General features: G+C 37.8%; 1 protein-coding gene across 3 annotated transcripts in view; it reads right to left on the bottom strand.

The window, feature by feature from the left end:
* The window catches only part of FSIP1 (fibrous sheath interacting protein 1), a 170,126-nt gene that overhangs the window by 119,921 nt on the left and 35,345 nt on the right, over positions 1-14,860 (bottom strand). For all 3 annotated transcript variants that reach the window (XM_014847335.3, XM_044765178.2, XM_070503614.1), the window contains exons 6-9: positions 13,344-13,433; positions 10,954-11,078; positions 9,336-9,446; positions 2,191-2,349 (exon numbers count right to left, since the gene is read on the bottom strand). In XM_014847335.3, coding sequence (XP_014702821.2) covers positions 2,191-2,349; positions 9,336-9,446; positions 10,954-11,078; positions 13,344-13,433 — 485 coding nt within the window. The remainder of the gene's footprint in view (positions 1-2,190; positions 2,350-9,335; positions 9,447-10,953; positions 11,079-13,343; positions 13,434-14,860) is intronic.

Below are 14,860 nucleotides of genomic sequence, written 5' to 3'. Positions count from 1 at the left end.
AATAGTAACATCATTGGTTGAGTTCTGTGTCAGACACTACGCTAAGCACCTTACATATATTAACTCATCTACCCTTTAAAAGAATTCTAAAGAATAATATTACTACTTTATAGATGAGGAAACTAGAGTTTAGAGAGCTTCTAATTAATGCCCAAGTCCTCAGAATAAGTAAGTGGAAGAGCCAGAACTTGAAGCGAAGTTTTTTGACCCCACAGTTCTATATTTGCCTGACTCATCCCTAGATGCCCTATAATTTGCACGCAGTGAGCACTTGATTAATGTTTGTTGAATCTCCTGTTGAAAAATAGAAATTTATATTTCATTTAAAAGACATTCTTTCTTAGGGAGCATGGAGAAAACTTACTGATAGTTAATGGTTTGCAGAGAGTTAAAAATAAAAGTAATGTGACTATGCCCTATGAATATTTGTGGTTTGGCAATAGATTGGAGCCAATTCATCAACTGAATAGATATGCAGAGTTTATCTGAGATACTTCTCAGTGTATTTATTCAAAAAAATTCCAATCCAAAAATAATATCTATAAAATAATTTGCCACGTTAGCATTTCTGGCTTGAAAATTCAATATGCAATGCTGGTTTTAGTTAGAAATGAGGAAAGCCAAGAGGAAATTGAACAAAAGCTAAAAGAATATTCTTTTTTGCATGCAAGAAGGATTAATTATTTCTTTTCAATAACTATGATGTTACGTTTCTCCTTCTGCCCCTAACAGGAGTCCCAAAATGGAGTTGTCTCTTTTCTCTCTAAAATATATATTGCTTTACATGAAAATATATAAACACAATATGTAACAGCTAAGTAATGTACTAGTTTCCTTTTTTATAATTTTTTAAATATTTTATCTGAACTATAAATATGAACTCTGAAAATGTGATTTAGATGACAATGACAGAATCCGACCATAGTCGTGCTTTATTTGAAGTCCTAATAACTAAACAAATCTCTAAATTCTCAGCCTCTCTCTCAAGAATAACATTTGACAGCCATGAAAAAGACATTTTCTATCTTTAGGACCATTATTCAGCTTTGAGATCTCAGCTACCTTTGAACTTTAACAACATTAACAACAACAAAAAAAACAGCTGTAACATGAAAAGCACAAAGAATATCCCTGAACAATTTCGTTCCCCCATCTTGGCTTCCTCCTTTTGGGAAATGGCACCCCCAAACATCAATAAACTGTAGTGTAACCAGGGTTAAAGGCTCCAGATGGCTCCAGAAAGGTTTTGCCAGTGACCAAACTTTCTTTGGAACATCTTAACGCTGCTCCCTTCCCCTGAGGTAGTTTCAACTGTCCCAAAGCCAAATCTCTAAACCTCAATTGATAGCTTGGAGGAAAGACTCACTATAAAGCAGAATTATTACCTATAGACTATAGCTATTTAAATCTTTTTAAGGACCAAGAAATCATATGCATCTAAGACTGTACAGAAAATGATTTGGTGAAATGTTTAAGAAACTGGTAGAGGGTTAGTAGAACAAGAAAAGACCAGCCATTTTCTCTTCAGCTGAAAACTAACACCCAACCCCAAACTAGATCCCATTTAGTACTGAAATATAGAGGGGAAAAAAGAACTTTACTTTTCCAAAGCTGCTGTTACTCTTCTGTTTTTCTACACCTTCTACTAGCTTTGTAAAGGAATATTTGAGGGAACTATCGAGAGAGGAAACACATTTATTTCAAAACCCTCACAGGAGAGAAGCCATCAACATAAGGCTTCACTGCTTGATGTTAAATTAAAAGAGGGAGAAGAATGTGGCAGAGTAAGGGACAAGTAGCTGCCATTCCTAATACCTAGAACCAGAGGAACAGAAGGAAATAAGGTTCTCAAAGTACTAATGAGGGCTATATCAATTTTCTTCCCTCTCCTCTCTCTTGATCATGATCAAGAATTAGCTTAAATCATAAAGATATAACAATATTAAAATAAATATTTCCTCAGCAACCCCCATCCCAGCAAATTACCAACTGAAAGAAAAATGAATAGGAAGTGGAAGTCGCTAAAGGAAAATCCACACTGTTATGGAAATGACTACCACTGCAGCTGGAGTCATGGAAAATGAAAATGGGGAGAATTTTCTTTGGTTAACAAGCAGATTGTCAAATTATGTGAACTAGCTTTAGCACTCATAAACCTGAACTGTCTACATGCTCTTGAAGTAAACATACCTGATCACTCTGATTTCCAATTCTTGGAGAAAAGCTGAAAATTGTTGGGGAGCCTGCAGAGAGTTCTTGGAGTTTTGTATCGATTTCAGCAAGCTGCTGATGCTGGGTGACCGCAAGTGTGTATCCTTCTCCTGGGACCAGCCAGCCAGACTGATCGCCCTAAGAGGAAATAAGGGTCAGTCACCAGATCATCCCTATGCTGCATTTTATCAAAAACATACCTTTCAGACTGCTACATCAAAACTCAGGACTTCACAAAAACAAATAAACAAAAACAAAACAAAACCACAGCATTAACATTGGGATAGTGAAAGAAAAAAATTAAATAGTTTATGGTTTCATTATCTGCCAACCCTGGGCAAAGTATCTTCTTACATTTGGTGGGAGGTTTCCTGTGGAAAATATCTCTTAGCCTCACAGTCTGGGTCTCATAAAATTCTCATTTCTCCACTTTGAAAAAGTGGTTTGTGATATGTTGAACAGGAAGAATCATATATATCCTATAAAATACCTATAAAGGACCTAGGTATTTTCAAAATTTGTCCCTGAAAAGTAATATAGGGTCTTTAAACTCAGTTGTTTGGATTTCATGAGTTTAATTGGTCATCTAACTCCTTATCACCTAACATTAGTCTCATAATGGGTTAAAACCCACTCATAACACTCTTTCAGAAATCTCATTCTGAGTGCCTACTGTGTACAGGCACTATACTGGGCACTGGTGATTCAATACTAATTCACAAGCTTCTGCCCTCAAGGAGTTCTCAGTCTCTTGGCAGCAAAGAGTTTAACACGGTGTGAAGAGTACCAGTCAGCCCAGGGCGCCATGGGAACCAAGGAGGATCAACCAACCTCTGCGGATGGGAAGGGAGACAGGGAGACAAAGTGGTTGGAGGAGGCTTCCTGGAGGAAATAATCAATCTTAATCACATCTCAAAGAAATGACATGATCAGCTATGTACTTTAAAACTGGAGCTGGTGAGGGCAAGAGTAGAGGTAGAAAACCCAGTTAAGAAGCAAAAGCCATAATCTAGAACAAAAGTGATAAGTGCTTGAACTAAAGAATGTTCCCTGGGAATGCAGAACATAGGACAGATTCCAAAGATACTTGCGAGGTAGAATTTACAGAATCGGGAGGTAATTTGATGGAAGACTGAAGGGATGAATAAGGATCAAAGATAAAAACCAAATTCCTGATTTTGTCAACTAGGGTGGATGATGGTCATATTGACCAAACTAGGAAATATAGGAGAATACAGGCTTGAGGAGGAAAATAATGATGAATTCTGTTTGGGACCTTTCGATATTTACAGATGTCCCTAGGATACACACAGATTATGTTAGGTAGTTAAATATATTTGTCTGAAGTTCAAGGTAGAGATCTGGGCTGGAAATAAGTATTTTGGACTCACCCATATATCAATAGTGGTTCACACCCTTGGACCATGGGAACGGGTGAGGTCACACAGGGAAGTGTGTAGTACAAGGACAGAAGAATCATGAAGAACACTAAGAACAAAGGAGCAGGTGGAGGGCAAGGAAGCTTAAGAATTTCATACACTTTGTTTTCATAACTCTAATACAAGGACTCAATCCCTAGACGGTAACAGGAAGAAATCTATGAAAAACTTATGCAAAAAGACTTCTATTTGTCTCCCACAACCCCAGCACCCAACCTCCCTTCCTGCTTCAGGGAAACCAAACAGTGCATGAGTCTCGGTAGGGGATAGGTCACCACCAGACACTCCTTCCCTCTTCCCACTGGCATCAAGAAGACAAGCAAATGACCTAGATTCAGCCAATCAGAAGTGAACACCCTGGACTTTGACTCTTGAGGGAGAAAGAGAGAGATGGAAAGATGGAGGAAAAGCAGAAAAATGATTAATAGTGACAGCAGTAGCAGTGAAAATCCAGTGTCAGCCGCAATGAAGGTGGCAGCAGCAAGCATCTATGGGGGGTGTCTGGTGGCCGTGGTGCAGCCCCTAACCAGCCTGTTTCTGAGGAGTTTCTATGGCCATGTTTCTGGCTACCTCAACTTCTGCCTGGTTTACAAACTTGGTTCTCCAAACTTCCCAATGAGTCTGCCTGCTACTCAAGTCCCCAGTGGATTTTTGTTTCATTGTTTGTTTTTTAGTCAAAGTCCATCTCTGTTTTTTGAAACCCGGAACACTGACTGATATGTTTTTTGCCACGTTACTTATAATAAAGGATAATTGCAAAAAGCCCAGATGTCTGAAAACAGGGATAAAGTGAGGAGACTACAGTATATCCATACAAAGACAAGATATAGTAGTAAACATTTTTAATTACACTTATTAGTTGGTATATGAAAGTTATACATGATTATAAAAAATAATATTACTCACAAATAAGAAAGTGTAGTTAATTTTTCCTAAATAAAAGTGATGTCAAAACTGTATGACATAAATGAGAAATAATACAAGAATCACAAAAAGTAAAACTATGGAATGAACGACCAAATACTGGTTAATAAATTTTAAATTCTTGTCTGAATAGAATTACTTTTTAAAGACACTGGAGGTAAAAGAGCATGTCAGGTTAATTCAGCAGAAATTTAAATGTCTCATGCACTATGCAGCTATAGAAGGAAATTATATGCTAATACACAGTAGATGGTATCACGTTTTTCTGTCTTTCTAACACCTTCTAGACACCCTTGCTATGTGCGGGAAATTGCGAGCTTTTAGGAGTCTTGTCTCCCTAAGACAGAACCCAGAAAATGCTCTTCACCACCCTCCTTTACAGCTAGGGCTCGGACCAGTAACCGAGGGTCCACAAGTGGACTCACTCATTCGATACTGACTTAGATGTAAATAATTTGAGATCTGACGCAAAACCCATTTTGCTGGGGGGGGGGGGGGGGGCGGGCAGCAGCAGAGGCATCTATCTTTGGGGAGCCATTAATGTGTGAGTTCCAAACACAGGAGGAAATCCTCAAAAAAATTCAAAGTAAGTATCCTAGAGAGATTCAAGAGAATCTTACATCCATACAATTAAACACACCACTATAAAGATCAACCAGAGGGCAAGAGTTCTGGTTAATTAAAACATAATTATCATTTTAGTCATCTTTTTAAAGTGGCATGGGCATTTGTCAGAGATGAAGTGGTGGCGCACTCCATAAAGAAAAGGACACACAGAAGTTTGAAAGAATACAGCAAATTTGAGGAATGGCAAGAAGCTTGGTATGTTTGAGAATACAGTAGATAGGTCCTTTCCTCAAAGTGTTCCTAAATTCTTCCTATCACACTACACATCGTCCTCCTCCGAATCTCTATTCTAAGGAGTGCCACCATCTATCTGGCTTACAGAATTTCTGTATAAAATGTCCATCTCGCACACCAGAGAATAAGAAAGGACCCTCTTTATTCTCAGAGGACTTGCAGAAAGAACTCTCAGCAAATATGAGCTTAGAAAACAATAATAATTGTAAAAACAATAACAACAATCTCAAAAGAGGGCTGCATAGCTAAACAGCAGAATAGATATGCTTGAAACCAACTTGGAAAACTGTAAAGTGAGTTCATATGAGCAAAATGGAAAAAAGACAAATTATGAGAAAAATGTTATAATATCTAGAGGAGGGATCCAGGAGGTTCTATAGCCATCTGTGGCAGACACTTGTACGCTGAGTAACCTTATCTCCTTTTGCAAATTCTTTCTTCCTTGCCTTCCTCTGCTACAGAAACTAGAAAGGGAAATATCTGAATCCCTGGTCTCCCTTGCAGCAATGTATGAAACAGATGGCTATGGGACACAGCTTGGCCAATGAGATGCAGGAGGAAGTCCTGGGGATACCATGCCTTCCCAAATGACAAGGCAAAGCCTCGGAGGAATGTCTCTTTGCCCTTTACCCTCACCCCTTTCTTTCTGCCTGGAAAATGGACACATTACCTAAAGATGTAGCAGCAAGCTTGCAAACCTAAAAACAAAACCACACGAAGATCGTGGAGCAGGAAGATAGGAAGACACTAGCTGCTTACAACTGCACTTCTTATTACTTAAAAAAAATAAACTCTTTACTTGTTTAAGGCACTGTTTATAAAGTTTTCTGCTACTTGCAGCCAATCATGTTCCCCACTGATATCCCATTTTAGGTAGGCCAAAAGGAGAGAAAAGAGATGATGGAAGGGAAGAAATAATAGGAGATAATTTTCTGAACCGAAGAAAGACTTGATCCTTTAGATTAAAAGAGCTACAAGGCACCATGCAGGAACAAAAATGTTTTTAAAGACACACAAGTATGTTCTGATAAAATTTTTGAACTCAAAAATAAAGAGAAAATGCTACATGCTTTCAGAAAGAAAGGATTTTGCATGTAGAATTTAGTTACCACCCAGTCATCATTCAAATCAGGGAAAAATAAGTTTTTGAATATGTAAACACTCAAAAATCATCTACATACCATCATTTCTTGGGGAAAAATTCAAAAAAAATTCCAGAGGAATAATTCAAGAGAAGTGATTTGTACAAATAAACAATTAGATGAGCCTAAATATACAATTAATGACATGGTTAAAAATTTGGGTATTGTTGAGAAAGATTCCTAAAATAAAAGAAGGATTTTTAACGGTAAAAACTTATAATATTCTGGAACTGAAATTCCAGGTGATTTCAATGCATTCTGGAGGAGAGGAAATGGGAGAAAAGGGAAATACAAGTGTAACAAAGATTTTATCTTTTTAGATATAAGATTTTAGAGATTAATTACTGAAGTTGAAAAGAAAATTCGTGTTTTAAGAACTTGAAGGTTAACACTACCAGATCAGAAATAGGATTCTGAATTTTCAAGCAAGGAGAGGAAAATGGGGTAAAGAAAGCAAAATAAATATAATAAATGAAATATAAAAAAAGAGATCAGTAGGGGCCAGCCCCATGGCCGAGCTTAAGTTCACGCGCTCCACTGCAGTGGCCCAGGGTTTCGCCCATTGAGATCCTGGGCGCAGACATGGCACTGCTCATCGGGCACTGAGGCAGCGTCCCACATGCCACAACTAGAAGGATCTGCAACTAAGATATACAACTATGTACCAGGGGGGATTTGGGGAAGATAAAGCAGAAAAAAAAAAAAAAGATTGGCAACAGTTGTTGGCTCAGGTGCCAATCTAGAAAAAACAAAATATCAGTGGTCATAATAAATATGAATAAATTAAATATTCCCACTAAAAGATAAGGAATAGAAAATAATAACAAAAGATAAAGAAACAATAAAAGATAAACACCTAAAGATAAAGACACAACAGCAACAATAAAAATCCAGCTATACGGTACTTGTAAAACATCTACCTAAAACTAAATGATAGAGAAGAGTTTAAAATGAAGAGAGGAACAAGACACAAATACTAACAAAAACAATATGTAAAAGGCAATATTAATTTTAAAAATTCATTGCTAAAGCATTCCTAGAATACATAAGGAAGCGCTATCCTGCCCTAGTTTGGTCCGCAGAGAATCAGCAGGCAGCAGCTTGCCCAACTTCTTAATTAACACAAAACCAGGAATGAGACCCAGATCCCTTAATTCTTACTGTTATCTTAGATTTGATAATAAAATAAACAAATTACCATGAATCCCAAAGCTAAAATATCTCAGGACTATGTGGGTGTTTAGCAGCCTGCCTTCCCCACCCCTTGCCCCTGCTTCGCATAACACACTGGATGTGAAGAGGCCCAGGGACCTCTGGATGGGCAGGGACCTCCCTGGGCAATCTCACCAGCCCCAGACCTTCACCGTCTTCGAAAAAAGTATTTAGAGGTTTTGGTCTGTGATGTTGTGTAGATTTGCTTTTCTTTTGGGGTGATGTGAGGGGTAGAGATTTTGTTTGTCCACACAGAACTTTTTTAAATGGAATTTGTCAACATTTAAAAAAAGGAATGTTGTCCATAAAAACCTGAATTTCTAGCTTCTCTTGACAAATTGAAGGACCCAGACAGCCCTGGGTTGGGATTGTCAAGCAGCAGCGGCCAGCTGATGCTGAGTACTGGCTCCCACAGACTGCCATGTCCTCCCCCACTGGCCACAGGCATTGCTGCACATGCACTGCTTTTGTACCTGAAGCCAAAATTACCCTCTGAACCTACGTGACAGGCTGGGTTCCCCAGACAGAGCCTAAGACAGGGATCCTTGTTCAAATGACTTATTGGGGGAGCGTTTTCAGGAGAAGGAGCATGAGGGAAGGAGGCTAGGACAAGGGAAGAAAGCCAGGCAAGGATGTGGTCTCAGCTGGGGAAGCTCTGGAGGACTAACTGCACCACAGAGCTAATCCCATCTCGAGGTGAGGGGTGGGGTCGGGAGGGGGTGCTTTCCTGGCCTGTGCAGCTCCCAGTTAGCCCAGGGCGATTCTCCAGGGGAGGGGGGAGCTGTGCACCCTTGGCACCGGGCAAGGGGATGGATGCACAGAGAGATGCCAGGTAAAGGGGATCTGGGCAGGGTGCCAGCAGCATTCACTACATCACATCTCTATTAAATATAGGGAAATAAAAGCTATATGACAAGGATAAGGGCTTCCAGGAACACAGGAACGTGTACTTCTTTTGTGGAAGCAATGAATACTGCTATAAGTTTAGTATGCAAACATGTGCAAATGCTGGGCCACCGCATTCGTTGTGTGACCTGCCAGGCCCTGTAAACACCCACACTGGCACCCTGGATTGCAAGTTGCTCCCCTCTTTAGGCTCAGTCTGCACTCCCCCAGCCCCTTCAGGGAACTGGATGCTCAAAGTTCACTGTTCTTTAGGATGATCACTGAAGATTACTCTGAAATATCAGGCAGCCAGTTTAGGGATAACAAGAAATGTCCAAAATAACAGCAGACAGAGAAATACATTCCTATTCATCAGTGACTAAGCCCACTGCATCACAAGCAGACGTTATTACTGTGATAGCCAATGTGTAGTCCCTCTTACAATAACATAAGGTAATCCTTTGACAGTCAATAATGAATTGACTGAGAATAAATTTTAAAATTTCAATAAAAACCAATTCATAAAAGAGGATTTTTTAAAGTCAAAGAATATTGTCTTATAATTTGAAAAACTATTGCAAATTTGTGCTAATGGGTCAATTACATGATAAAAAAACAAAAATTAAGAAGTGTCGAGGTCATTTAACACCAGTTTACATACCTCAGAACTGGACAGCCCCGAATCTCTATCATCCAAGTCCTTCAGAAGTTCCATCAGCCTTTTCTTCTCTCTGTCAATCATAACCCCTGGTTTTCCTGGATTCTTGGCCAACTACAGAATGCATTCATGGAAAATATTAATACTCAAGCAATTAGTAGTTCAAGAAAATAAAAATGGGATCTGAGGCTTCATAGTATAGATAAACTAAGGTAAAATTTGTGAGATTAGGCAATTTTCATTTTCATAATTTTATGTCAAATTTTTGGTATAGGTCCATTCTCCAAGTGAAGATATTCCCACTATAAGAAGGCCCTCACATTAACCATCTCAAGAAATATTTTATTTAAAAAAAATAAAATAAAACAACAGAACACAGGCAGTTTGCAAACCTCTCTTTATATAATATACACCAACGCAAAAACATATTTGCTGAGACATTGGGAAAGAATCTTCTTGCCACTTGCTATGTGGCGTATATCCAGTAAAGGAAACTGCTTTTATATTTCAAGAATATCACACCAGGAGTTTAAACAAAGATTCAGTTACTATTGTTAAAAGGGAAAAATGAAATCTATGGTGGAGCTGCTGTCTGTGTCAGCAAGAACTTGGCTATGAGAAGAAATGCTACCACTCTTGGAAAATCAAACAATATATCAACATACAATGGGCCAGTGCAAAGAAACGGATAAAGTTGGAAAAGGTTTCCTTCAGATCATACGAACATGGAGCACAGAAAAATTGAGAGCTCCAGAGGCCAGTCTTGGCAGAGGCAGCCTGACCCATGAATCCACTTGGCTTGGAAATGACGTGCCAATTGTGGAAAGCATCAGGCTTGAAGTGTGAGGAATTATTTCACTCTTTCCTCTTGTAATACTTCACACTCACCAATGCAGTTCTCTAATGACTTAGCTGCTTGAATGGTTTGCAATGAACTTTCTGTCCACTGCACTTACATTTCTTGCTGTAAATTATTAATTAGCATTCTGGTCTAATACAGGAGCCCCTGTGCCCTTGGTTAGTCTGAGTCTGCCTTGAGGACAAAGCAAGTGAGTCTGTAGAGCCTGTAAGATCAAGGACAAGCCCCCGAAGCAGAGAGCTACTCAAGGCAAGTGATGGGCTGCCAGGAGGCTCAGCTGGGGAGGAAGGAGAGCCAGGGGGCAGACAACCAACTGGCCTCTCCGCCTCTCCCAGGAGCATTTTCCATTCAAATTTCTAAATGCACCAGCTATAAAAATCAGTCTCATTAATCTAAAAAAACAATTTTACCAATAGGCAATTTAAAATCTGGGAAACATTGTCCAAAGCTACTATCTAAATAAATGTTTTTTAAATTACAGGAACCAGGTTCATTTCTGGATAGTGAAATAAACGTATTGAGTTGCAGCCATATTTTTTAAAAGGGATCGAATAGGATAGGACAGGAGAGGATAGGATGGAACAGAAAATAGTGAAGTTAAGTACTGGCTGATAAAACTTTTCTTTCAGTTATATATACTGTTTCAATTACATATGCATGTATCATAGTCAAAAAAATATATAAAGACACTGAACACAACTATTTCCATTTTCGCCACTCATTTAGTCCCACATTCTGGCTTCTAAATTTCTAAGTACATACCTCAATGTTTCGCTTAATAAAATCCTGGCTGTGTTTACCCCTGAGCTCAATCTTTTCTGTTTTTGAGAAAGGTTTCTTTTCTGCCTTGATCAAGGACTCATTTCTTTCCAGATCATAGGTAAAATCTAATATTAAAAAAGTTTGAAATTTTTTCATAACTATAATTGTCCATTATGCTAAAATTTTACCTTAAGCATATATTAAAATACATAAGAAATAAAACACACACAGAAGAACTTCTAAATTCCAGATCCAGAAACGTAATATATATGGAGATTTATTCTTTAAAAGATAAATGTGCCACCACAATTTGCAATGAAATTCTCATAAAACTTCTTTTGTTATTCATTATTATGTATCAAACTTCTTGCTGTTGATTCATTTGAAATCATGGGAAATATGAAAAAACTTCAAGTGATATATGTGACAGAGAAGTCTCTGATGTTATGGGGATTTTTAAAATATATTTTATTTTAGGCTTTATAAAACAAAACTTTCCCTAAAGACTAAGCCATTTCCTACTATTCTGTTAATTTGCCGTCACCCTTTCGGAACCACCAGCATTTTGTCCAAAGCCGTCTTTAAGCAAGGGCTGGGCATGAACATCCTAGATGCTCTCCATCCCATCTGCACAAACCACTGGAGCCCGTTTCAGTTTGTCGGTTTTTCTCAACCTTTGACAAAAGGCTTAAGTCACCCTCTGAGTTGTTGAGACCCCGAGTGCTCAAAACAAGGGTAAGAAAAATACTTGTGGACTCTTACTCCCTTTGTTAAATATCATGTTTTTACTGTAGTCACATTTATAGCATTTAAAACAAGATCATGTGAACTCTCCATTAAAGCTCTAAAAATATGCACAAAGAAGAGTCTTCTTAACTAACAAAAGGAGTCCATCCTACAAAATAGGATAACTGCCACATTGAAGTCCAAAAGGGAGCCAGCCCCATGGCAGAACAGTTAAGTTCGTGGGCTCCGCTTCAGCGACCCAGGGTTTCGCTGGTTCGGATCCTGGGCACAGACATGGCACCACTCATCAGGCCATGCTGAGGTGGTGTCCCACACAGCACAACCAGAGGCACTCACAACTACAATATACAACTATGTGGGGAAGGGGGAGGGCGAGGGGGGAGGCCTTTGGGGAGAAGAAGGAGGAGGGGAAAAAAAGAAGACTGGCAACACAGGTTAGCTCAGGTGCCAATCTTAAAAAAAAAGTCCAAAAGGGTAAAACACCAGGCAGTAGCTCAACGCAGACAAGGTTTATTTAAAAGTTATCTTTGTTTTATGAGAGGTTACTTCAATAAAAAGTATTAAGGGAGCTAGCCAACTGGTGTATTTATAGCTAATTATCAAAGATTGAATGCAAATTTAAAAATCAAAGGACAAATTTTGATAACAATAGCTGGAAAGAATCAGGAAAAGGGTAAGATCTCTGGATTTAAATTTTTTTCAAACAAAAACTAAATTTGAGTAAAAACAGTTTTACTCAAATTTAAGTTATAAGTTTCTAGGCAAATAAATCTGTGCTTTATAATTAGGTTTTATTTTTCAATCAATAACATAATTATGTTTTAAATCAACTACCTATAAAGTATAAGTGACTTTTTTGGTGAGTGGCCTCCTTAGATATAAAATATGTAACTTTTTCCCATAATCCAAGTTGCATATAGTCTTTTAAGTTGAAATATGAGGTTTATTCATTCAATTGAAGTTTCATATATTCTTAAATAATACAAGATTAATATAACTCAAGTTAAATGTATCCATGTCTCTATTTATAATAGAGTTTCTTTAAAATATATCTTTAATAAATTGTAGGAAAAAACATTGGACTGTCTGGAGAGAATTGTCTCACTAGAAATGTCCTCTTTTGCTCTCCATCCGGGTGGTGACCCACGGCAGAAGCTGCCATGTTTCTATAGTGACCCCAACCCTTGCTGGTTTGGTTGAGTTGGTTGGTCCAGGGGTAGATATCTAACCCAAGTTGGATCAGTTGGTCTTTTCTCTAGGATTTCGGAGTTGAGTCTCCCTCTCAATGACTAACCACAGAATATGCTCTTGGGAATCAAAGAAAGCTGTCTACCACCAGGATTCTTTTCATACATTTTCTTTCTTGCTTAAGCTAGGTTTCCATTACTTGCAGCCAGCTTTTCTTTAACACTTTATTACCTAAAATTTCAAACATCCAAAAGTAGAAAGAATGGTATAATGAATCCTAACCAACTAACTTCAACTCTGGTTAACTCATGACCAATCTTGTTTCATCTAGGACCTTACCTACTTCCACCCACCTCTATAATAAATCACATCAAATCATTTCATCTGTGAATGTTTCTGTAAGCAGCTGGTATTTTCTTGTGACAACATGCGTAACCACACAAATTAAAACATACCTTGATTGATAATCTGTATACAGTTTTCATATTCTTCTGGAGGGACTTGAGTGTAAAACACTGAGTCTTCATGCTCATAGCAAGAAGGATCTATCGATTTAAAAAATCACTTGTTCAATACACACAAAATAAATAAGTAATTGTCTAACATGAACAATTGCTAAAAAAACTAAGATCTTATATTCTCTGTAATATTCATCAATCCTCCCCATATACACTTCTTAAGACAATGTCACTTTCAGGTAGAAATGATAATCATCTTTGTACACATGAGCCACTGAAACAAACAGCAGAAATCAAGATAGTCAAATAGCATTTCCCTAGAATTTCTGTGCAAAGAGGATGTACAAGGGTGTGCTAAAATATCACATGAACTCTCCTGAGATAATGTATCCAAATTCCAACACACATAATACAGAGAATACACACACTGAGTAACTGTAATTGTGTTTTTCTTTTTTGTTTTAGATCCCCAAGGTGATGATTTCAAATACATGGTCAGTCATCAGGATAAAAGAATGTGCTTGAAAGAGAAAACTGAGGAGACTCTTAGCAGTTGGCTTTCTTCTTTTGTGATTTATTCTCTCAAGCTAAAACTCATAAAGAAATTAGGAAATTATGTTTTTCAATTCCTTTTGTTTTAATGTAATTTATTTTATTGTCTCCTATTAGCTAATTTAGACCATATATTTGCAAGAAACTGCTAACATAAGCAAGTATCCTTTTTTTTAAGTCTCTCTCTATGCTTTAACATGAAACAATCTGCCAGGTTGTGGCACAGAAATGTTTTTGCTTCAGAAAACATGAGAAGTCTTGAAGATATTACAGGACCCACCACCTATCTCTCAAACAAACCTGGTTCAAGCACCCCCTCTGAGATGATACAAAGGAAGCAAGCAAAAGACACATTCACCCCAACACACAACATCGCCAAATTCAACACATACAACTTCTGATAGTAAAAACAAATTCATCAATTCCAATTCCTTAATTTGGAATTCATAGTAATGTCACATCATTGGGACTGACATTACAACTTTAATCCTTGTACAATCTTTTATGAGTTAATCTAGCAGATTAGTGGTGTAAGCCTTGGTGGGAGAGGGGTAACCTGCTCAAAAGACAAAAAGGCTTAAAGTTCTTTTCAAATTTTTAATTTTTTTGCAACCATTATTATTAGGGGTCTTAAAGATTCATTAAAGCAGGCTCAGCAAGTCAGCAATTTGGCAACATTTTATTAATAGTTTTAAGTTACACCATAGACTTAAGGTGGTGATATATTTATTTTTGATCCCATAATTCCCTTTAATAGCAATTTCCCTCAATTTTATGCTAAAGTACCTATAATGACACAAAAATATGAAAACTTGCAATATTAAAAACTATGATAGCAAGATGATATTTAAAGGTTTTAAACCTAGGGGCTTGTCCTAGGCTAAAATTATCCTTATTCTTGCGACCCTGTGGCCCTTCACCCATAGTCTTGGTGGTATTCATCGCCTCAGACAGAATGTGGC

The sequence above is a fragment of the Equus asinus genome, chromosome 2 (genome assembly GCF_041296235.1).
Source record: "Equus asinus isolate D_3611 breed Donkey chromosome 2, EquAss-T2T_v2, whole genome shotgun sequence".
Taxonomy (NCBI): Eukaryota; Metazoa; Chordata; class Mammalia; order Perissodactyla; family Equidae; genus Equus; species Equus asinus.
This window is presented reverse-complemented; position numbering and strand designations above follow the sequence as displayed.